This window comes from Pantherophis guttatus, chromosome 1 (assembly GCF_059756535.1).
Source record: "Pantherophis guttatus breed Tessera chromosome 1, ASM5975653v1, whole genome shotgun sequence".
NCBI lineage: Eukaryota > Metazoa > Chordata > Lepidosauria > Squamata > Colubridae > Pantherophis > Pantherophis guttatus.
This window is the reverse complement of record NC_142063.1, coordinates 147,670,673-147,696,631: the sequence shown is the minus strand read 5'-3', so window position 1 is coordinate 147,696,631 and position 25,959 is coordinate 147,670,673. Positions and strand designations below refer to the sequence as shown.

The 25,959-nt window shown below is 41.6% G+C and overlaps 1 protein-coding gene across 9 annotated transcripts in view; it reads right to left on the bottom strand.

Annotated features, from left to right (window-relative positions):
- SLC4A10 (solute carrier family 4 member 10) overlaps positions 1-25,959 on the bottom strand; it is a 185,324-nt gene that overhangs the window by 132,649 nt on the left and 26,716 nt on the right. For 5 of the 9 annotated variants that reach the window (XM_034426222.3, XM_034426261.3, XM_034426229.3 and 2 more), the window contains exon 2: positions 15,606-15,698. The exons of 3 other annotated variants lie outside the window; for them this stretch is intronic. In XM_034426222.3, the coding sequence (XP_034282113.1) occupies positions 15,606-15,698 (93 nt within the window). Of the gene's footprint in view, positions 1-712; positions 1,150-15,605; positions 15,699-25,959 lie in introns of those variants that run through there. One more of the 9 variants, XM_034426245.3, reaches the window with a different exon arrangement.

The following is a 25,959-nucleotide window of genomic DNA, read 5'->3' as shown; positions in this document are numbered from 1 at the left end:
AGATCAAGCTGCCTCCTTTTTCTGAAACTTTCTTTCAGAAACATAACCTCTGGTAATAATGGAGCTGATGGGAGTTTAGCCTAAAAAGCTGCAAAATATTATATCCATTAAAATCATGTCAGCTTGTTTTATACGTATGTTTGTCACCAGTTAAAAGAAACAGAGAATTCAGGGGAAAAGCCTTTCCAGTACATTTTTGAGTGAAGCCAGGCAGATCTCTTTTAAAATGCTAACATCAATTCTCTGCCCCTATACTACTTTCTGGAATAATTGAGCCCTGTTACTGATTATGTTACCTATTTTCAGCCTGTTCTCATAACTGTATTAAAATGTATCTTCAGGGAACAGGGACCAACCTGCTACTACGTGTATGAACTTTTAATATAAAATATAAATTAAAAACCTTCAAGGATTTTTGCACGGGTGCTTTAGCAGAACCAGAATAATATCATGATGCATTTGCTCACTTTTAAATTTCCTTTTGACAGCGAGTGATTGTACGTTTTGATTTATCACATGCACGCACTCCCACCACCACCCCGCACACTTATTTCCTACCATTTGAACAAGCGCGTGGATTTGTAAAACCGGCAAGGACACCCTCCCATTTCTCCCCCATTTTAAGACGAACCCCTGCATCTATCTTCGCTAGATAGCATTATTCATCTAAGATGCAATAAGAAATAGGAATATAAAAAGCAGAGAGCCATACCTGATGACTTAGAGACTGGAATGGCTCACCGATTCCAAGCTGCATGGCCCTTTTATTCCCAGAGAGCATCTCCTGCCTTATAACAACGAACCACTCAGCTATCTATCTCCCAGGCATCCTTTGGCTAGCAAAGAGCACGCCAGTCCTCTCCATTCTGAGGCAAGGAGCAGCTTTCTCTAGTTTTTGAAATGCCAGATCTCCAATGTATTACTCCCACCCAGCCCCCATCAGTCACCCTCATCTAATAGCGACAGAGGCATCCACAAAGCTACATCAGTGATGCCGGTAATGGTATCTGAAAGCACTAAGCTTAGTGCTTAAAGCAATCCTGCATCATCCAAGCAGAGCAAGCTGCATCCTCCAGCCCCTCTGAAATAGCTGTAACTATTTCAGAGGAGGAAGACGGCAGCAGCGGCGTTTAATCTCTGGACAATTAAAGGTGAACACAGCCATTAGGAAGGAAGGGAGGGAGGGAGGGAGGGAGGAAGGAAGGAAGGAAGGAAGGAAGGAAGGAAGGAAGGAAGGAAGGAAGGAAGGAAGGAAGGAAGGAAGGAAGGAAGGAATTTTGTTTGCATGGCCACTTGATAATAAGCTGTACTCTTTTTCAATAGAAGTCAGCATTATACAGTGCAAAAAAAAACAGGTTTAAAATCAGGCACTTATTTCAGATCTTCTGCATTAGAACTACAATCATCAATGCATCAAATTCTATTACACTGAAAACACCTTAAATATGTATCTGATGCTTGTGTGTTTATGTACATCCATCTGATTCTGTTTCCAAAATCCTTGTTGCATTTTTTTCACACTGTTTCTCCAGCAGCAATCCAGAAATCAACTTGGCTTAAAATCATGCCAGTGTTATGACAAGACAAATGTATTTCAGGACCAAACAGCACAATCAAATGTCTTTATTTATGTTCTAGTAGCCATCTTATTCATCACAATTTTTATTGCTCCCTCGTGAAAAACTGTGAATAATTTATTAACAGCATACAAGTAAAATCTGATTATATCTCACAATATTTTAGCATAAATCATCCTGTATGTTTTAAATTGTGATTACATAAATGAATTTTCTCTTAAATGAAATACACAACCAAAAAAACCCAGTATTTCTCCTAGAGAGATGCTGATCCTGAAACCATAAATACCACAGAATTTTCCAAGGGATTAATTCTGAGTCAGGGGCATAAAGATGGCCACGCGAGTAATATTCTTTCAGAACTGGGGGGGAAAAAAAGATTGAACAGATTGAAAAACAATCAAATTTATTTTCAGCACTTGCTTGAAAATAACATTTCACTGCAGGGACATCCGTATGGAATTGTCAGAAGTGCCATATGAGGACAAGATTATTAGCCTAAGGATTAAGGAGAGTCAGTTTGGTCTAGTGGTCAAGGTACCAGGCTACAAACCAGGAGACTGTGAGTTCTAGTCCAGCCATAGGCATGAAAGCCGGCTGGGTGACTTGGGGCCAGTCATTCTCTCTCAGCCCAACCCACTTCACTGGGTTGTTATTGTTGTTGTTGTTGGGGGGGAGGACGGAATAGGAAGGAGTTCACTGCCTTGCTTACTTGTAAAATAATAAAGGCAGGCTAAAAATCTAATAAATAAATAAAATACAGAAACCATGTTTTGTCAAGATTATTAGGGAGAAGCAATGGCAGAGGAAGAGGAGTGTCTCTGGCTGCGATGACACCTCAGCGTGTGGAGAAGAGGGCAGGTTCCCTCTGATCTTCTCCATCAGGGAATGGAATCACACAACTTATGGCCATAGCAAATAAGCGTGATAGTTGTCGCTGTAGGAACACATCCCCACCACTCCACCCCTAGCAGTTTGTGCTGTATTTTCATGTGAGCAGAGGGTGGATCCCTTCGCTGCCCCACTTAAGTGTAGACCTGAGCTCTCATCTCCAATTCAGGATGAGGTGCAATGCCTATCTGCCCTACTAGCCATTGCTATTCCATTGGGTGTGAAGCACAGCACCCCTACAAAAGGCCTAGAGCAGAGGTGTCAAACTCAAGACCCGCAGGGTACTTAAATCTGGCCAGTGGGGCTGGCCTGGAAATAGCAAAGGACTGGTCCGCGGTGCTTCTGGCAGCCAAACTGGGGCACAGGGGAGGCACAGCCCCTGTGCAGCCCGTTTTTGGCATGGACGGCCTCCCGGAACACTTTGCCGGCCAAAACGGGATGTGCAGGGTGCATGCAGTGTACAGGAGGTGTCCGTGCCATCTCCCACTCCCCTCCCCAGCTGGCCCGCGGCGGAGAACTATAATGCTGATCCGGCCCTCTAAATAAATCCAGTTTGACACCTCTGGCCTAGAGAGCTGCCCACCCTTTTTGATATCCCTTTTTTCAATGGATGAGATACAACTTGAGAGACAGTGAGACAATACTGTATGTGACATAATCTTCGTACATGAAAATAGGAGCACTCCTGTTTACCAATAGATGTAGATTAGAGTGTAGCCTGGTAGCCCAGTAGCAGCTGGGGTCAGTATAATCCAGCCTCAAGTAAGCCATGGAATGGAAATGGGGAAAGTTCATAAAGCAATTTGGAATGAACATAATAATCAGAATTCGACTCTACCAGGCTGAGTCACTGTCATTGGGTTTTCCCATGATTGATTAGGGAAGAACAACATTAGATTTCAAAGCAAGGGAATTAAAAAGATTTGAGGAATGCTCTGACTGATTTGGAAAAGAAAGTACAGGTAGTCTTTGATTTACAACCACAACTGAGCCCAAAATTTCTGTTTCTAAACAATACAGTTGTAAACTGAGTTGTGCCCCATTTTCTGAGCTTTTTTGCCACAGTTGTTAAGCAAATCAGTTCAGTTGTTAAATGAATCTGGCTTGTCCCATTGACTTTGTTTGTCGGAAGCCGGCCGGGAAGGTAACAAATGGTGATCACAGTATGACTGTGATAAATATATGCTAGTTGTCAAGTGCCCCAATTTTGATCACAGGATCCTGGGGATGTTGCAATGGTCTTAAGTCTGAAAACTGGTCCTGAGTCACTTTTTTCAGTGCTGTTATAACTTTTAATGTTGACTAAATGAATGGTTACAAGCAGGGGTGGGTTCTAAATTTTTTTACTGCCGGTTCTGTGGGCGTGGCTTATTTTGTGGGCTTGGCTTGATGGTCATGTGACAATTCTTTAGGATTTAGCAGAGGTACTGGTCTACCAGGCTTTTAACTGCTTGCAGAGTTGTACCGGTCTACTCATTTTTGCAGGCACTGGTCTACCCATTTATTTTTGCAGGCACTGGTCTACTCATGTATTTTTGCAGGCACTGGTCTACCCATTTATTTTTGCAGGCACTGGTCTACCTATTTATTTTTGCAGGCACTGGTCTATTCATTTGTTTTTGGAGGCACCGGTCTACCACCAAACTGCCTTTTACCACTGATCAGCTGTAGGGCAGCCCTTTGAAGCCCCGCGGCAAGAGTTTAAACAGGTTTTTTCCTTATAGCCCATCAGCTGGGACTCAGGAGGCAGCAATAGATTGGAGGTGGGGCCAAATAAAAGGTAAGACTAACGTGGGGGGTGGGAGGGGCGGGGGGGGCAAAACCAGTTTGGTGATGTCATATCGTCACCACTACCGGCTCGGCAGAACCGGGCTGAACCGGGAGGAACCCACCACTGGTTGCAAGTCAAGGCCTACTTGTAGATATTAAAAAGGGGATGCTATTGAATTTTCAGATGGAGCGGAGAGTGTACTGGAAGGAAGGAGCAAAATGGGGATAAGAAGGGAGGAAAAGAAAGAAAACAACAAGATTTTGGAACAGGAGGAGATCCTAGAGAACAGAACAGATCAGTTTTGGGTCCAGGAAAAAAGAGTCCATATTTTCTTGAAGAACCCATGTCTTAATTCAGCCATATCCAATTATGTCTTCTAGTTGGCACAACTATATTTCCAACCTTTCCTTTTCAGGAGTACATTGTGGTATCTCAAAACAAATAAATAAATCTCACCCTCAGAGGATTTTAGAAGAAGTGCATTATCTGGATTATTTTCAGTATATATTCAAACTTGATTATGAAATGAAAATTGCACTGGGGGGGTCCAGTAGATGATCTTGGTTCTTTTAGACCACTCATCAGTCTCATCAACCATGCTATCTTACTTATCTTCTACCTTTAGAGTAGAAGCTACTTTTGCAGTGGTTCAGTTGCTACCTTAGAAGGTTCAGTATTTCTACACAGTTGGGGCAAAGGCAGTCCATCAGGTCTTTAGGGTCTTATGAAAGGCCAACAAGGTCAGGGCCATCCTGATGTCCAGAGCAGACTGTTCTATAAAGTGGTGCTCTATCAAAAAAAAAAAAAGCCACACCTACTAGGCCCTTTCAATTGGCATTCTTTGTCCAGTGGGTCCCGAAGCATAATCTTGTCAACACAGAACCCTTATCCTGTCTAATAAAAAAAATGGTCTTACTAAATTCAAGGGAGTTTTCTCCCAGTTTACAGTATATTTGTGTGTTTTGTGTATGTATATATATACACACAGGCACACACACAGAGACTCTCTCATATTCAAACCCAATACACCTGTTATCCTACTCATTCTTATCCTACCCCAACCAACAAATGCATGCCTGATTTAAACCAGAGGCGTGAGATACTGTATGTTAAAATACTGAAAATCCAGAAAACATCTGTATTTCCAAATTGTGATGGGGTGCAGTAGTGGGTTTCAATTTTGGACACTACCAGTTTGCTCGCAGGCACACGGGCTCGCAGGTGCATGCACAGAGACGTCCAGGCAGGTGGGCGGAGCCACCCACCACCACCGCTACCAATTCACCCACCACAGATGGGGTGGATAAAATAAACTTCTGTTCCTGAGAAGGCTGGCATATATTACAAGCTTAGCTTTCTGCTTCTTGCTATATCCAGAAGCCATGAGAATATAATTCCTCTTGTATTTGCCATTAGAAATTTACTAAGAGTCAGTATTTTATGGGCAGATATTAGAGATTCATTGGTCAAATGAATTCCAATATGAATTTCCACCTTAGCCTTACTTGGAGAAAATGAGAGAAGTATTAGAAGAAAAGCCAGCATCTAAAAGAGCTCTATAGTACATTTATTCTGCCAAAGGGGGCATTTGCTTTTTCAAACCATAAAGGTTTTGTGTTGGTATTGTAAGAAATGCTGAAACTACTGCTCCATTAACTGGTTGCTGACAGATGTGGGGAAAAATATGGGAAATGTAAGGAAATAACCCTTCCTTCCTGTCCAGCAAAATTCACAGGATTGTTAGTCGTTTACAAAATATGGAAAAACAGAACCAAAACAACCATGGCATGTCTAATTAAAAAAATATAATATCGACATTATAAAAACTTTAATCGATGGCTAACCTTACATTAATCATGCACTATGTTGTTGAACCTCAGTTGTTAGCACTTTTTACTTATAAATGCAGTCAGAGGGCTCAGTCCAATTTAACTGCAGGACTACACTAAAGAGTTGGCATTGCTACTGAAAAGCACTGCCTTCTGACTACGTACCCTTCACTTCCCAGATGTGGGAAACTCTCAAAGGTTTCTCCCAACACGACTGTACAGATCAGACCGATTCCATTTGAAGTAAGCAGTCTTGGAAACTGAACGACCAGACACAGAGGCTGCTCTTTAGAACAGCTCGTTTTTTCAAAGTAAAGTTGAAAGTAGAGTAGAACCTCAGGAGAAAACCAGTATTTAAGAAGGGTGGGAGGAGGCCTCCGGATTATTTGTTTATATATTTCCTTTCTTAGGATTTTATACGACTTTAATCTCAGTATTAGCAAATGATCTTTCCTAGTGACTTCACATAGAGATAAAACAGTAATGGAGAGACGGCAGAGCCTCGTGTCACCCCATATCGGGATTCCAAGGGCTCAAACTCTTCCTGCCAACACCACTTAGTGATATTGCCCACGGCCTGCTCAGGAGAAAACAAACCCCTGCAATACACTGCAAAAGTTTATCAACTTCAAAATAATCAGACATATCAGATTCACAATACAAATTGGAAGGGACAACTAAGAGGACAGAATCAAGAATCAAAGAGTTTTATAGGCTGAAACTCTATCAGGGTACAAAACAACCACATAAACCAAGGGTGTCAGACTGGCGGCCCGTGGGCCGGATGCATCATGCACAGGCAGGGGTGGGCTGCTGGGGGTTCGCAGGGGTTCAGGAGAAACTCTAGCTAAGATTCTGTGCAGTTCGGAAAACCCCCAAATCCCATTCCAGGCTGGTCCTGCCCACCCCCTCCCCTCCCCTCCCACTCCACCCCGTCCCTCCCCTCCCACCCCGCTCCTCCCCTCCCAGGAGTCCTCCAGAGCCTGGGGAAACCATTTTCGCCCTCCCAGAGGCTCGGGGAAAGCCTCCAGAGCCCAGGCAGGGCGAAAACAACCCACCACCATGCCAACCATGGCCACACCCACCCAACAACGGGCAGAGAACCCCTTGCTAAAATTCTTGAAGCCCATCCCCTGCACACAGGCCACGCCCACCCCAGCTCCGTGAATGGGAAAAACATCGCAAAACATCACGTGATGGCAATGTGACACAGCGAGTTTGACACTTGTGACATAAACAACGACATTCAATACAAATAAAAGTGCAATAGACCTCACACACTGCTGCTGCATCTAAATGTACTATTGCAAAAAGTATTAATATGGATGACTAAAGTTAGTCACGATCTTATTTCCCAAGATCAATCAATCTATTCATACATCCCACTTACATAATCGAAAATAAGTGTATCATCATGTTATATTGTGACTCAAAGGAGAATACGGATATAACTGTTCAAAATTAACAGTCTTTTGAGGTTGGCCTTAACATGATTTGCCGTCACTTCACTTTAGAATTTATTTACATTATTCCTCCTTGCCTTGGATGTATTTACATTCCACCATTGTGTTCAGTGCATAAAAGGCAGGCAGCCATAAAGCTTTTGAAGATCTGAGCCAGTTTTAATGAAACCAGCATCCAAAATGTGCGTTTTGTGGTGCCAATTCTCTGTTGTTTATGATGTCAGTGTTTGCAAGGAGGTTCTTTAATGTTTTCAGATTACATGATGGCACAACACAACATCCATTGATATCAGTCTGAAACCCATAAATGAAAACTATGCTAATTTATTTTGCTCAACAAAAGGAAATTTCTCCATTTGAACTGAACATACAATAAACCCAAGGAAACACAAATACACAATAATAATGGAAACAATATTTCAGAAAAACATTCATTTGTGCTCTTTGGGTCTTGGATACAAAAAACTTTTTGAATCAGTGGTGGGTTGCCCCCAGTTCGGACCGGTTTGCAAGAACTGGTAGTAAAACCAATAAGAGGCCCCGCCCCCCACCCCAGATATCGCCATCGGCGATCTGCACATGTGCAGATTGTGCGCACGATTCCATTGCGAACCAGTAGTAAAGGTAAGTAGAACCCTGTTTTGAATGTATTATTCTGTTTATCTGAAAATCTGATCTTGGTTAATTTCTGGTTTGTTCCAAAGATGCTTTTTTCCAAAAGGCAACTGGATTTTTGGGGGGTTTTTTCCTTTGAAAATGTTTCGTTTCTCACCCAAGAAGCGTTTTGGAAAAATGCACCTTTGGGACAACCATGATTGTCCATGGATAATTGAGAATCTCCATAAACATTCCGGTTTGTTCAGAATGCACCTTCATATTAAAAAGAGTTTTGGAGGCTCATCTCACTCATTCTTAGTTGGCTCTGTAATGTCTAGTATGTTTCTGACCTTAACCATCTCCTTCTAATTTTTAGCAGAGGTCACATTTTTGTACACCAGACAGCCCTTATGGTGTTATGCGTGTGCATATGTATAGTATACAGAGTTATTTCTTCTTCCCTAATGCAACATATCCAATTCTCTCTAACATGCCTTGGAAGATTCATTACTGGCAATGTGAACAGAATTCAGAGCAGCAGATTATTATAATAATTGACCCAATACAAATGAGTGCATGGCAGGTTTAAAATGTTTTTGCAAAGGAATATAAAGTTAACATGTTGCAAAGAATATACTGAGCATATATTGAAATGCTGTTAGGTTCATCAGTCAAGTGATATAGTTAAATGTTATTGCAGTGAATTAGTTATTTGAGAGCCACTACTATACACAGAACCTTATAGCCACAGGAAGGGACTTCCCCCATATGAGCCTCGGTAGCGCAGTGGTTAGAGTGCAGTACTGCAGGCTACTTCTGCTGCCTGCTGGCTGCCTGCAATTTGGCAGTTCAAATCTCACCAGGCTCAAGGTTGATTCAGTCTTCTATCCTTCCGAGGTGGGTAGAATGAGGACCCAAATTGTTGGGGACAATATGCTGACTCTGTAAAATCACTTAGAGAAGGCTGTAAAGCAGTATACTGTATAAGTCTAAGTGCTACTGCTATTACAGCTAATGGGAGGAAAATAACTATGCCTGTTAAAATATGGCATTATTGAAGGGCTTCGGAGAAAAACATGTCAGAGAAATAAGGGGTATAAGATCTATAGCCACACTCAAATACTACCATCTCTGAACTTTCCACCATCAAAACTACCAAGACCTCAACTTACCAAGAATTATAGCAAAAAAGAAGGTCAAGTGGAATCAGGATTCTGGTGTTTGGAAGTGATTGGAAGTGGATTGTGGCCTCTTAAAGATGCCAGACACAATAACTCATTCATATATCACCATAAAAACTTCTTTTTTCTACAACTTCGGCCGAAGAGGTTGCTAAAAAAGTGCTTTTAAAAGGCTCTGACGATCCCAGCTGAGTTGCCTGATCGTCAGAGGCTTTTAAAAGGATTTTTTTTTACAACCTCTTTGGCTGAAGAGGTAGAAGAAAAAATGCTTTTAAAAGAAAAAAAAGCCTCTGATGATCAGGCAACTCAGCTGGGATCATCAGAGGCTTTTAAAAGAAAAAAAAGCCTCTGATGATTAGGCAACTCAGCTGGGATCGTCAGAGGCTTTTAAAAGCATTTTTAACAACCTCTTCGACCAAAGTGGTTGTAGAAAAAATGTTTTTAAAAGTAAAAAAAAAAAAAAAAAGTTGGCCACACCCACTCAGTCACATTACCCCCCACCAAGCCATGCCCACAAAACCAGTAGTAACAAATTCTACATTTCACCACTGCCCCCATGCCCGGCTGAGCCGCGCGATCATCAGAGGCTTTTTTTTTTACTTTTAAAAGCATTTTTTCTTCGGCCGAAAAAATGCTTTTAAAAGTTAAAAAAAAAGCCTCTGATGACCGCGTGACTCAGCTGGGATCCTCAGAGCCTTTTAAAAGCATTTTAAAAGCAATCTCAGCCAAAGAGATTGTAGAAAAAATGCTTTTAAAAGGCTCTGACGATCCCAGCTGAGTTGCCTAATCGTCAGAGGCTTTTTTTTTCTTTTAAAAGCCTCTGAGTTGTAAAAGAAATGTTTTTAAAAGGCTCTGAGGATCCCAGCTGAGTCGCGCGATCATCAGAGGCTTTTTTTTAAAAGCATTTTTTTCTACAACCTCTTTGGCCGAAGAGGTTGTTTAAAAAATGCTTTTAAAAGCCTCTGACGATCAGGCAACTCAGCTGGGATCATCAGAGCCTTTTAAAGGCATTTGTTTTACAACCTATTTGGCCAAAATTAGTCTGGAAATTAGCTCTTTGGCAGCATTCCACGTGAGATAGGTGGTGTTAATAACCTTCCACTGAAAGACTGTTTATCAAGCCTTGCAGTCTGTAAATGAAAGTAATTTACAGCCGTATGAATTAAAGAGGTTTGCAGGGACTAAGTTTGTGTTGTTTAATTTCTAAGGAAGCCTAGGTCAGAACAGGATGGAATTGGAAGCTTTGCACCATTTAACCCCAATCAATCAAAGGTTTTCAGATGTTTGGGTGAGGAGTAAAGGAACCTAGGATATTTAAAACTCTCCAGAGGAGAGATTCTTTGTGGAACAACACTGGCAATAGTATGCCTTGAATCTGTGTGTCATGAAGGCTATGTTGATGCCTAACTACCCTTTGGAATACGACCATTGTACTCAGATACATAGTTGGCATTTTAATCCCCAAACTGATTCAGACACCACTGCTGCTGATCCTTTGTAACCCACATAAAAGATGAAAGCTGGATTCGTGACCTTACAAGCATGTAAATGTATGGAGCTGCACAGAAAGTAACTCCGTTTCAGTATAACATTTAATGCCAGTACTAACAATTGAAGACCAGGTGGTACTTTGGAATGAAGCATGACATCATTTCATAGTTTTTCATCAAAGAAAATTTCCAAACTAGCAAAAGGATCTCTCTTTCTCTGAGACTCTTCATTTTTTTTTTTCAAAAAGGAAAAGCTGTCCTTTCAGCTACAGTTCTAATTACTTCTGCACCAAGGGGAAGGCATAATGCCAAGACATGTTAATAATACACATCATCATCTGCTCCAGGAAGTCCATTGACTCACCTGGCAGCTTGCTGTGAAACCATGACCACAGCTGGTAGCTTACCAGAAGCAAAATTTCCTTCTCTCAGTCTTCAATAAAACTCAATGTTCTGATGACTTCTCATATCAACCACAAGCTGGCATAATGGTTAACTGGAACATGATCGGCAAATGGTGGACAAGTGAGTCACACACACACAAAAGTCCCCCAAAGATAATAGTAATTGTGGTTGCTTTCAAACATCACCAGGAATAATCAGAACCAAATATCTGAGAAGACAAGGCCTCTATATTATATCACAGTGCAATGAAGAAGTGCGGAAAAACTTATCAATATTATTTCATCTTTCAATATAGTTATGGTGCTTATATATAAAGGTGCACCTATAGCAGTGCTCTGAATCCAACAGACACTGGCCTAAACCAGGAGAGAATCAACATTTGAAGAGCTGTGGTGGCGCAGTGGTTAGAATGCAGTACTGCAGGCTACTTCTGCTGCCTGCAATTTGGCAGTTCGAATCTCACCAAGCTCAAGGTTGACTCAGCCTTCCATCCTTCCGAGGTTGGTAAAATGAGGTCCCAGATTGTTGGGGGCAATATGCTTGACTCTGTAAACTGCTTAGAGAGGGCTGTAAAACACTGTGAAGTGGTATCTAACTCTAAGTGCTATTACTATTGCTATTTGACCTAAACCAGGAGCTGATCTATACCTCCTCCATCCAGTCTTGAAAACCACCACTGTCTGTGGATGAACAATCGGGACCATGAGAAGCATAGAGTACTTGGCTATGCCGAGAAACTGCTTAATTCAAAAGGTCTGTTCAGGAATACAAGTAGTCAATTTACAACCATTGCTTTAATGACCATTCAAAATTACAACACTGAAAAAAGCAACTTCTAACTATTCTTCACACTTGGCACTTGCCTTGTGGCAACTGGCATTTATCTATGAATGTTGCAGTGTCCCAGGGCCACATGATCACCATTTGTGACTTTCTGACAAGCAAAATCAATCAGGAAGCTAGATTCACTTCACAATTGTATTACTAACTTAACTGCAATGATTCAGACAATAGAATAGAATAGAATAGAATAGAATAGAATAGAATAGAATAGAATGGAATGGAATAGAATAGAATAGAATAGAATAGAATAGAATAGAATAGAATAGAATAGAATAGAATAGAATAGAATAGAATAGAATAGAATAGAACAGAACAGAACAGAACAGAATAGAATAGAATAGAATAACAGAGTTGTAAGGTACCTTGGAGGTCTTCTAGTCCAACCCCCTGCTCAGGCAGGAAACCCTACAACATTTCAGACAAATGGTTGTCAAACATCTTCTTATAAACTTCCAGTGTTGGAGCATTCACAACTTCTGGAGTCAAGTTGTTTCACTGGTTAATTGTTCTAACTGTCAGGAAATCTCTCCTTAGTTCTAAGTTGCTTCTCTCCTTGATTAGTTTCCACCCATTGCTTCTTGTCCTGCCCTCAGGTGCTTTGGAAAATAGCTTGACTCCCTCTTCTTTGTGGCAGCCCCTGAGATATAGGAAGAACACTGCTATTCATGTCACCCCTAGTCCTTCTTTTCATCAAACTATAGACATACCCAATTCCAGAAACCGTTCTTTATACGTTTTAGCCTCCAGTCCCCTGATCATCTTTGTTGCCAGATTTACTTAACAACTATGGCAAATGGGATCGTAAAATGGGGCAAAACAATTGTCTCGCTTAGCAATGGAAATGTTGAGCTCAACTGTGGTCATAAGTTGGTTGATGATCTCTGGAGGGCTCGGGACAGGGGTTGCTCCTCTGTCCTGGTCCTACTAGACCTCTCAGCGGCTTTTGATACCATCGATCATGATATCATGCTGCACCGGTTGGAAGGGTTGGGGGTGGGGGGCACTGTTCTACAGTGGTTCTCCTCCTTTCTCTCTGACCGGTCGCAGTCTGTGTTGACAGGGGGGCAGAGGTCGACCCCGAGGCCCCTTATATGTGGGGTGCCACAAGGATCGGTCCTCTCGCCCCTTCTATTCAACATTTATGTGAAGCCGCTAGGTGAGATCGTCCGTGGTTTTGGGGTGAAGTACCATCAGTACGCTGATGACACCCAGCTGTACATCTCCACCCCAGACCACCCCAAATGATGCCCTCGAGGTGATGTCCCGGTGCCTGGAGGCCGTACGGATCTGGATGGGGAGGAACAAACTCAGACTCAACCCATCCAAGACCGAGTGGCTGTGGTTTCCGTCGTCCCGATATAGTCAGTTGACGCCATCTCTGACTATTGGGGGCAAGTCGCTGGCCCCCACAGATGGGGTTCGCAACTTGGGCATCCTCCTGGACTCACGGCTGTCTTTAGAAGAGCATATGACGGCCATGGCCAGGAGGACTTTTTATCAGGTTCGCTGATTCGCCAGTTGCGTCCCTTTCTGGATCGGGACTCGTTACACACGGTCACTCACGCCCTTGTCATCTCACGCCTGGATTACTGTAATGCTCTCTACATGGGGCTCCCCTTGAGAAGCACCCGGAGGCTCCAACTGGTCCAGAATGCGGCCGCGCGGGTGGTGATGGGAGCAATGTGGCGCTCTCATGTAACCCCCCTCCTGCGCGAGCTGCACTGGCTCCCGGTGGTCTTCCGGGTGCGCTTCAAGGTTTTGGTTACTATCTTTAGAGCACTCCATGGCTCAGAACCAGGGTACTTACGAGACTGCCTCCTGCCACCAATAGCCTCTCACCGACCAGTTCGCTCCCATAGAGAGGGACTCCTCAGGGTGCCGTCGGCCAAACAATGTCGACTGATGGCCCCCAGGGGGAGAGCCTTTTCTGTGGGGGCACCTGCCATCTGGAACGGGCTTCCCCCGGAGTTACGAAACATCCAAGACTTACGCATTTTCCGCCGAGCCCTGAAAACATTTCTATTCCAACAAGCTGGTCTGACCTAACTCTCCCTTTTTAAATTGGCTTTTTAAATTGGCTTTTAAATTGGGTTTAGACCTCTTTTAGATAAATTTGGATGTTTTAATCTTTGAGCCAAATTACTTAATCTGTTTTTAATAGTTTTTAACTTCTATATGTATTTGTATTTATTATGGCTGTTCACCGCCCTGAGTCCTTCGGGAGTAGGGCGGTATACAAATATGAAAAAATAAATAAATAAATAAATAAGTCTAGGGCTACCTGTAACCCGCTATGCTTGGGCAGGGCCAGAGATCTTTGGCATTTAGGGAGCAATCTGAGAATGGCAAAGTTGACTTTCAACTTTGCTGCTGCAGCCCTGGAAGCCAGTCTTGACTCTCAGTTGCACCGAGTCCTTGCTAAAAACAAAAGCCTTAGCCATTTGATTGCAGCTTGTCTCTTGGCCTCTCTATTTATTTATTCTTTCAGATGCTGTTCCTCCTGAGAAGTTCGTTTTGCATTCTGAACTTGGACTGGATTTATGACCCGGAGGTTAGACCGACAAATTTATCCTTGATAACACACTGCCGTTTGTGAGGCTGAGTGCCAATCGACCCACTTCTCTCCCAGTTTGACTTCGCAGCCAAACTGTGGATCAGAGAAGTAAGCCCCTTGCTCACCAGGAAGGGCAGAAGCAAGATAAGCAGCAGTCTGACCAATTGATGGACAGAAACAATGTATGACCAGCTGTGTTGCATTTAGCTGTGAAATGGAGAGACAGAAAATAAGATGATGTCCTCAGAGTTTTCTATGATCTGCAATGCTCTACTGCTGCTTGTTGTATTGTGTGAGCAGCAGGTATTCATCATGTGGTAGGATGCAATGTTTCATCATCTAAACTTCCACTGACTGGAACTATTGCTCAGCTAGCATAGCAAAGGTTTACACACTTATGAGGTGGGATGAAAAATGGATCAGTACCAGCTGATTGGTTCTATATCCAACTATGGATAACTGGTTCTAAAAGCAAAGCAAAACCCATGCTAGAAACAGATGCCCAATCCATGAATTCTAGAAGGATATATGTGTTAGGCTGCTGCAATAAAAAAAAAAAACAAGTCTTATGATATCTTAAAAACTGACACTTTTTCACAGATTATGTTAAAAATCCCCTACCAGCACAGCTTAGATCTGACTTTCCAGGCATCTCATTGAATTCAAATCAAAGAACATGTAAATGTTCTTAGAAAAAAGGTCGTATGGAAAGCAAAGTCAGAGGCAAGTGCTCATGCAGCCATTTTACTTTTACAGAAGCATAAAAGCCCATAATAATTTAGCGCTAACCCTCATCCAAACTGAAATCTGGATTTCTAATATATTTGCATAAGCAAAAATACTATCTGTGCACTGATGTGGTTGCCTGGTAATGAAATGTCTACTAGAAAATAAACAAGCTCAGACGATATCAACAAGTCTATCTGGAGCTACTGATATTCTCCACTATTGCAACCAGAAACAATTCAGACATCAAATAAGCTTATTCCCAGGGTGATCCTTACCATGAAGTGATAAGCTGTTGAGTTTGGACAGCAGATTCCAGAGGGGGGACCATTCTCCTGCCTCCGGTCTTCATCTCTGTGCTCCTCTAATAACTGCATGGAAGAAGGGGTGATTGTAGCATGTTGCTTCGGGAACAAACATAGCAAAGACAAACATTACTGACTCTACAGGAAAAGTTATTGCCTATCTTCAAAAAATCAGGATAAGACAAAGGATCAGGTATGAGTAGTTGTTTCAGTGTTTATGAAACAACACTCAAAACCCTCATAGTTCTTATTTTCCTGAAGGTTACTGGTCATGTCATAAAAGAACAGAGTATGGTTGGATACACACATTGTGCTAAATCATAATTTAATTATAATTTCTGGAACAAGACACATTTGTTAGGGTCTTTACATCACAGATCATGATTTACAAAGCATTATGGCTCAGCATGGTATCTTAACTCATCCTTGGATATGTCCTATCTACTGAAGCACAGAAAAATACACAAAGGTCTCAAACACATATAATAATAAATTATCCTTTAGTACATAATAATAATAATAAGTCATTATTTAGTACAGGAATGGCCAACTTGTCTTTGGCCAAGGCCACTCTAATTGATAAATGATTGACAACTGAATTATAAAAACATAATCAGAATATAAAGGTATTTGCAGTCCCTGAAAATCTGTCAGCATTAAATAAGCTACATCCATTGACCTCTGAGCCACAGTTAGTGGTTCCTAGCCAGGAACCTTAAATGTTTCCCGTGTCACTGAAAAATGTTTTAGAGAAGTAGCACTCAGAAGCCTGACAAAGAAATTCTAAACACAATATCACATCATACCAATTGTCAAAATTCACTTCAGTTCTCAAAAGGAATTTGATGCTGTATTAGTGTAAAAGTCTGCTCAAACTGCTGTACTGTTACAATAAATGTGCAAGCACTGAAAATACATTGTTCTAAAATTTATTTATACATCTAATTGCACGCCACCTATTCAAAGGCAGCTTATATTCACTGTGAATCTTAAGATGCATTTTGTAGCATCTACAGTGACCTATTCCACACCCAGGCTATTAAACTAAAATTATTTTCTTCAAGGATAGATTCAAACTCCACAGTTCTTTATCCATAAATAAAATATATTGTGTCTCCTGTATTTTAAAAGGTGACTCTGCAAAGTGCATGTTTTCTTTTTTTTAAAGGCACTCTACTTTGTATTATTATTTATTTTTGTATGGATAGATAAGAGTTTGCTGCTTAGCAACATGCTAAATCATTTCAAATTGCCAATATCTTGTTCTCCTGTTTTAAGTAAAGGAGCCCTACCTTTTAGGGACCAGGCTTTTCACACAAGCTGGGGGAAACTGCTAACACTTTGGAAGATAGACTCAAGATTGAGAAGGATCTTGACAAACTTGAGCACTAAGCCCTCTCCAACAAGATGCAGTTCAGTGGAGAAAAATAAGGTCCTACACTTAGGCAGGAACAACCAAATGCATAGGTACAGAACCAGGTGGTACCTGGTTTAACAGTAGTAACTGTGAGAGAGATCTAGGGCTCCTAGTGAGCCACCACTTAAGTATGAGACAGCAATGTGCTGCAGCTGCCAAAAAAGCCAATTCAGTCCTGGGCTGCACCAACAGAGGGATAACATCAAGATCACAAGAAATGATAATGCCGCTTTATATTGCACTAATGAGGCCACACTTGGAATACCATGTCCCATTCTGGTCATCATGATATAAAAAAGATGATGAAATCCTAGAAAGATAATATGGGATGGGATGGGATGGGATCAGTGGTGGTATTCACTTACCTTCGCTACCAGTTCGCAAATGATGTCCGGGCGGGTGGGCGGAGCCTCCCACAGTCGCCGCTACCAGTTTGCCCAAACCGGATAGAACTGGCTGAATAGCACCACTGGATGGGATGGCATGGCATGGCAGGATAACTTTTATTATCATTTTTTACTGTGGGCACACTGGCACACATTAAAAATGAAATTTCTGTTGCCTGCTCTCAAAAGAAAGTATATATCTACCCATACCCATATACACATGCTATTACATACATACATACATACATACATACATACATACATATATATAAATCATTGTCCATTTTGAATACATAGCGCTAAAAGGAAGCTTGAGAGTTCACAAGGTTGATACTATATGAAACAAAATTGAAAGTGTGCAGAGAAGAGCAACAAAGAAGATAAAGGGTTTGGAGGCTAAATTATATGATGAACGGCTAAGGGAACTAGGTATGTTTAGAGAAGGATTGGGAGCGGGACATGATAATTGTCTTCCAGTACTGTCACAGAGAAGGGGGATTGACTTATTCTCCAAAGCACCAGAGGGCAGGACAAGAAATAATGGGTGGAAGCTTGTTAAAGAGAGACCCATCCTAGAAGGAAGGAGAAATTTTCTCAGTATGAACCATTAATCACTGGAATAGCTTGCCTCCTAGAGTTGTGGCTGCTCCATCACTGGAGGTTTCCAAAATAGACTGGATAACCATTTGAGTGTGATGATATAAGGTCTCCTGTCTTGAGCAGGGGGCTGGACTAGAAGATCTCCAAGATCCCTTCCAGCCTTATTATTCTATGTTCTTTGTTACATGTTCTATGACTTTTCACGCATAACTGGGGCAGAGGCTCAGGTCTGGCTGTTTGGTCAGGCTCTCTGTTTTTCTGTAGAGGTGCCAGGTTGTAACCCTAAACTTGTCAGCAGGTGTCAACTTACAGATTCCTTTCTCCATCACTCTTTTTTTTTTTTTTTTTGTTTTCAATCAGTCACACTACATAAGATGTTATTTTGTACCAGCTCCAGGGGCAAAAAAATGGCTTTGACGCTGATAGGCTGCAGTCCGTCTATCTGCTCCCTGTTGGTTCTCTTTCTCTTCGGCTAATTCACAGTATGTTATTTATTTATTTTTGCTTTCTTTGCCTGGGGCTTCTGTAAGAATTTAAGCCACCCTTCAGGATGGAGAAAGAGGGAACTTGCATTTCAGGGGGGAAAAACTCAATTTCAGCAAAGCTTGTTCACACGGCTTTCAGAAATATCCACAGGAAATGGCACAGAAGAAAGCTGCAGTTTCAGAAGGCAAAGTGTTTTGCTTGTAAGGACCATTTATGTCCTTCCCCCTGACTCCCTTCGACACTAGAAAGATGTCAGAATTTTTGGGTACAGTTTTCATAATGCAGCAAACCGCCAGGCAAATTATTTTAAAAACTCCAAGGGGACCATTGTTATTTTTAAAATGACAATGTGCCAGGCATTAGCATAATTTTTAAAAATGACAGGAGATCTGCTTAGAGTTCCAGAAAGTTCAGGCAGATTGTACTTCCCCCTAATCCCTTCCTCCATTCTGTTATATGCAGACAAAGATCCTCTGGCTTAGAAGCAATTTTCCAAGTAGTTTTTAGGGTAAGCTGTATTTTGTAACGGGAGCAACTTCTTATGGCAGCCATTTTATAAACAGGATAGCTCTTCCCCATTTTGTGAGATTGCCTGCAACATTTCTTCAAGATTCCAGATGTCTCTAGTCCTAAAACACTGCCTAAAGGTCAACTGGTATGGTAGAAAGATCTTGTATCCACTGAACCAACACTTTCAACCACAACTTTCTCTCCATTGCTCCAAAGAGGAGTTGAACTAAAGAGCAGAAGGTTAAAAAAGAGATTTTGGATAAACATTGGGATAAATCTCCTAATTTAGCCCTAAAACACATGCAATGTGGAGCAGACTAACTTGTGAAAGAAATCATATTTAAAATTAAAATCCAATCCATTAACTTAAATCTAAATTGGAAAAGGACATTTCATAAAAATGAACCTAACTTTAAAAAAATACAGATGTGAACAAGACTGCTAACTGTACTCTGTCCTACTCGTTACTGGTAATACGACATGAAATGAGATAGAAGTGAACAAACTCTAGAAGATTTCTCTATAAAGAAAAAAGAAGATAAATAAACTGAGAATTTTAGAACCAGGCAAGACTACAAAGTTTGGGTATGAATGCAAGGGATATGATTAAGGAAGAAAATTTAAAAAGTATTTTTAAGCTGAAGAAGCTTCTTGGATGAGAAGCAAAATGTCTTTAAAGAAAAGCAAGAAAGTCCAATTGCCTTCTGAAAAAGCACCTTTGGGAAAATCTCCCAATTTGTAATTTAAATTAAATCTGTCCTGCATCTTTGGGAGAAGTGGGGGAGGGTCTTTTCAGGCCAAATTTTAGAAAGACTATCAGAGATGCTTAATTCAAATATTTCTGAATTGAGTGTGGGTTGGATTTGATTTTATGTTCCCTTGCAAACCTATGATTTTATAACAAATAGTTTCTCTAGAATGCAGTATTTGAACAAACATGGTTAGAACAATTCAGAAATGCCTACTTTTCAGTTTTAAAATCTGCAATTTGAAAAAAAACATATTATAATTCATTGCCAGGGAAATGCGTACCGATGGGAAGACAGGGACAGCAAATGACAGCACTTCCATCATGCAAATGATATAATTTGGATAGTTACATCAAACACTGTGATGTAATCACAATATTTTGTCATTTGCATGATTATGTGTTGTTATCTTGATGTTATCATGGCTTTCTATGGAAATTTCAGAGGTTTTGAATAGTGAGGTAATTATGATTATACCAGAAACCAGAAGCCCAGTCACAATAATATTTTTAAAATGGCAGATTAAGGATTGTATATAGGAACATTATGTTCCATTAAAGAGTACGCGGAGGAAGAAATGTAGGTAACCCCAACAGCAAACTCAAAAACATGTCTGAGAGAGAGCACTAACCATAATCAACCAGCATTGTTCTATACAACATTCATCCGTTAACATTTTCTTATTATACTATGTACCAAAGGTTTCCATAGCAATAAAAAGTCACTCTATTTCAGTTTTCAAGGGTGAAAGTGTATTTACCAACATTTCAGAATCTGTACAAGCAAAATTATTTTGCTTTTTCTTCTCACCATATACAATATTCTGTTTTTAAAACTATGATGGGGCAGTCTTCAATCAAACTAGATCTCTGGTTAATTCATTAAATATGTTTACTTCATTATGTTTACAGAGAACCTTGGAAAGTCCTATTCTGGTAACTGTGGCAAATATTGTATTTATGATGGAGCCAAATTCATAACAGATAAGAGTAAAATCGCCCTCCCCATCCAAAATTAGCATGGGCAGCAACTCATACACGCTGCTGCCTATTAGTTTCATAAATGAGTGGCTATCAATCTTCATATATTTTAAGTCCCACCAATTTCAACTGGAAAATATATTTATAATTTGTGCTTCATGTTGAATGCTTCAAAACTATAGCAGCACACACACACACACACACGCACACACACACAAACCCAGTCATTGCTGAAGGAAATAACAAATTTCTGAAAGTCAGAATGCAAAGAGAGTAGCCAGCTCTAAACTGCCGATGAGGAACAATTGACTTAACACACTCACATTGCTCCAGTTCAGTCACCATTGGTGACCGGAAGAAGATAAATCATCCACAGATAAAATGGCATTAAATGTGCTGGCCTAGAAGGAGCCTTGAATGGAGAAGGAAAGAAAGAGAGAAAGAAAAATAGTCTCTGGGCTCATCCACACCAGCATAAGGATGGATAATTTACCAACTACCATGGAAAGGAAGAAAACAATACTGTCTGTTTCTCTGTTTCCTAGGCTCCTAGGAATTTTATTCCTCACATAAGAAGTAACGTTTTCTCTCCTCTGCTATTGCAAAATGGGGCACTCTGGTTCACCTCCTGCACAGGGGTGGTTTCACTTACCTTTGCTACCAGTTCGCTCACGCGCACGCCCCGTCTGCACCAGAGGTGGGTTTCAGCAGGTGCTGACCAATTCTGGAGAACCGGTAGTGGAAATTTTGAGTAGTTCAGAGAACCGGTAGTAAAAATTCTGACTGGACCCGCCCCCATCTATTCTCTGCCTCCCAAGTCCCAGCTGATCGGGAGGGAATGGAGATTTTACAGTATCCTTCCCCTGGAGTGGGGTGGGAATGGAGATTTTACAGTATCCTTCCCCTGCCACGCCCAACAAGCCATGCCCAACAAGCCACACCCACAGAACCGGTAGTAAACAAATTTTGAAACCGATCACTGGTCTGCGCATGCGCAGAAGCTTCTGCACATGCCCAGATTGTGTTTGATGATGCCCAGGTGGGTGGGCGGAGATTCCCGCCGCTGCTGCTACCGGTTTGCCTGAACTGGGGTGAACTGGTAGCAATCCACCACTGCTCCTGCACCTCATCTTAGACAAATGCCTCTGTTCTGACTGGCTCTGGTAAGCAGGCCTTGGTCCCAATTCTCTGCCCTCAATGACCATTTTGTACTAGGAGGTCCCTCTGCCTGCCATGAAAGGCTAAAACTTTTGGTCTTTTACCCCTGGCCCAGTAGCTGAACAATAAAAAAAATAGGCCTTTTCTTTTATTTTTTAACAAGTTCAAATAATGGGCCATTTGTTTGTTTTAAAAACTGGGTGAAATTAACAAAAGTGCTCCCAAGTTTTATCTTCTGACCCAAATGATAGGAAGAGCTGCAAAACTTTTTTTTTTTCCTTCTCCCACCAGTTCTCAAAATACTTGTCCAGAGAAAGGAAAGCAGATGGTGCTTCTTCTCCAGGATGGATGGGAGGAGAGAAGAAGCAGGAACTGTCCAAGTAGTCTGGACAGAATACCTGACCTTCCTTGTGGCCAAATGGGAGAAATGGATCTGAAATCTGGGGGGAGGGGGAAATCTTAATCCAACTTCATTTTCCAGCTAATTTGCACTTGGGAGACAAGGAGTTCAAGGCTATAGGACAAAAATCTCCATCATGAAATTGATCGTAGCAACTTAACTGATTTCATCTGTTTTGAATGGAGGAGTTTTCTGAGACCAAAAAAATGCTGCAGCATCACTTTTTAAAAAATATAATGAAAAATTTATCAGCATTATAAAAATATACCCGTATTACCCCTCTTAGGGCAACTGTTGTGTATTAATGTACAAAACCATTTGTTACTTAAGCATCTGCCTTTTGATTGTTTCATCAATTACATTTAAATTATTTTGCCCCTTAGGGGGAAAAAACCCCAAACATCAAAACTGCTTCTCTGAGGTTTTAAAAGAATTGTGTGATGACACAACCAAGAGCAAACTGGCAAAATTCATCTTCCTCCCCCATGTAAGCATTTAATGATTGAATACAATTCCTGTATTTCAAGAATGAATTCAGAGAAACTTTCAGGTTACATACTATTTTATCCATGTGTTCCTGAAAAGAAAGATGACAGCAAGGAGAACAGAGGACAAAAAGTCCAAGATATTTCCAGTCTTCATTTCCAGGCAAGATAATTTCCTTCACAAACTTTTTTTCATGAAAGTTAAAAAAATTTCTTCACAAATCAAGAAAATGAGGAAAGGAAGTATTCCACGCTGCAGAACAACATACACTTCAGAAGTCTTTCCAATATCTAGTTAGTCGAGTGCTACCATATGGTACTTTTGTTCATATTGAAATGTACTGGATGCAGAATTAATGAATTCTTCGTTTGATTGGTGCAGACATCAAGCCTATTAATAAAGGCCTATATTAGAATTGGTTTGAAGAACAATTCCCAAACGATGCCTGAGAACTGACAGACGGCTGTGGGAGGTTTGTCAGAGAGTTGTTAGAATGCCAACAGTGCGTCTGGGAAATAGTACTGAAAAAAGAAACTCAGGAACAGAATCTTCCAGGTCATCATTAATAACTGATAACTTCTAAACAAAGATAATCATTTCATTTGTGTTGTGTTTGCCATGGGTATCTGAGGAAGGAGTCTAGCAAGAAGACTGAACAAAGGTATTGCTTCCAAGGCATCAGGGGTCAGCTAAAAATGACTACATCTAAAGATGTCCTCATTACAGTGTAAAGAACATGAATTGCAGTTCCATGAATAAAATGACAAAGATATTTTGTGCTTCAGAAGAAGTATTTTTCTTTTCCTTTAAGTACCCACATTCTAAGAAACCCTTGGTAAACAGATTCACATGAACTAAAAAGAATACTGTATGTGTGTTTTCAAAGTCATACACAGGAATTCTAAACATATTTCTTGGAAGCCAATTCAACTTTAAGGATATGTTTTATTTCAGCATAATTACATTATCAGAAGATTACTGCAGTACAATACAATACTTGGGATTTTACTTGACTAGTTTTTCTGCCTTTGAGAGATATCAATCTATTGATTTTTTGGAACACTGGATTATGCTTTCAACGGGCCCTGAACATGTCCAGAGCCTAGGACAATTGCTTCTATTTCCACCCACAAAAGAGGTGCTATGTAGGACTGCAATGTTCATCCATTCTTTGCTCTTACTCAAAAATAAGAAGTGAAAGGGAGTTGCCAAATCTATAAAAAAAACATTCCAACATGGAATCCTGCAAACTAGAAACAGACTCTTCCAAATGTTCTAGAACGGCCCAGTCACAATATGAGCCTGTTACATGGTTGTAACATGTTCTTGAGGGAACATTCTGCCTACTCCTAAGGAATTCTTACAGAAAATATTCAACACTCCCATCAAAATGGGGATCCTGAAAGGCGGTTGTTGTAGAAAACAAGACTGAGCTGGAGGATGGGGTAAAATGTGCACTCCTACAAGAGGTTGGCGCTCCTACAAGAGACCTAAGTCCATCCCTCCATGAATTTCACTGACCCTTATCTAGCACTTATTCCGCTTTGACCATTAGTTGGCCAAATTCTTGTGTATAGGTAGCAATAATAAATTCTTCCGTGCTTTGAACTCAATGAATTGTTATTTGCACCTGACAGTTGTATGGGTTGGGTGATGGTTGCTCTCCCACAATGTTGGGTTTTTATGTTTTTTTATTTCATTTATATTTGTTATATTATATATTGTTATAGTTTTTAATGGTCATCAAGCTCAGAGTATATTTTTGTGAGGTGGGCAGTTATATAAACATTATTATTATTATTATTATTATTATTATTATTATTATTATTATTATTATTATTATTATTATTATTTTATTTTATTTCTATACCGCCCTTCTCCTGCGGGACTCAGGGTGGTGTACAGCCAAGATAAAACATTGCATATAAAATTTAAAAACAATTTAAAAAACAATTAAATAATTTCGGCCCAAGATATTAAGAACAACCCAATTAAAACCAAATTCAATTAAAACTGAGAGGAAGGGATCAAGCCAGCCCAGCTAGATGGAATAGGTGTGTTTTCAGGGCCCAACGAAAAGTCCGGAGGTCTGATATTGTGCGTATCTCAGGGGGTAGGTCATTACAGAGGGCGGATGCTGCCACAGAGAAGGCTCTCCCCCTGGGGGTCGCCAGCCGACACTGTCTGGCCGACGGCACCCTGAGGAGGCCCTCTCTGTGCGAGCAAACCAGTCGGTGGGAGGCTATTGGCGGCAGAAGGCGGTCTCGCAGATAACCCGGCCCTAAGCCATGGAGCACTTTAAAGGTGGTCACCAACACCTTGAAGCGCACCCGGAAGACCACAGGAAGCCAGTGCAGCTCGCGCAGGAGAGGTGTCATATGTGACCGCCCCGTCGCTCCCTTAATCCCCCGCGCGGCCACATTCTGGACTAACTGTAGCCTCCGGGTGCACCCCAAGGGGAGCCCCATGTAGAGAGCATTGCAGTAGTCCAGGCGGGAAGTGACGAGTGCTTGAGTGACCGTGCGTAGGGAGTCCTGATCCAGAAAGGGGCGCAACTGACGTATCAGGCGAACCTGATAAAAAGCCTCCCTGGCCACGGCCGTCATGTGCTCTTTTAAAGACAGCCGTGGATCCAGGAGGACCCCTAAGTTGCGAGCCCTCTCCGTGGTGGCCAGTGATTCGCCCCCAATAGCCAGCGATGGCACCAGCTGGCTATATTGGGACGCCGGAAGCCACAGCCACTGAGTCTTGGAAGGGTTGAGTCGGAGCCTGTTTCTCCCCATCCAGGCCCGCACGGCCTCCAGACACTGGGACATCACTTCAAGGGCATCGTTGGGGTGGCCTGGGGTGGAGATGTACAGCTGAGTATCGTCAGCGTACTGATGGAACTCCACCCCAAAGCCACGGATGATCTCACCCAGCGGCTTTACATAAATGTTGAACAGAAGGGGCGAGAGGACCGACCCTTGTGGCACCCCACACGCAAGGCACCTCGGGGTCGACCGCTGCCCCCCTGTCAACACAGATTGCGACCGGTCAGAGAGGTAGGAGGAGAACCACCGCAGAACGGTGCCCCCCACCCCCAGCCCCTACAACCGGTGCAACATGATACCATGGTCGATGGTATCAAAAGCCGCTGAGAGATCTAACAGTGC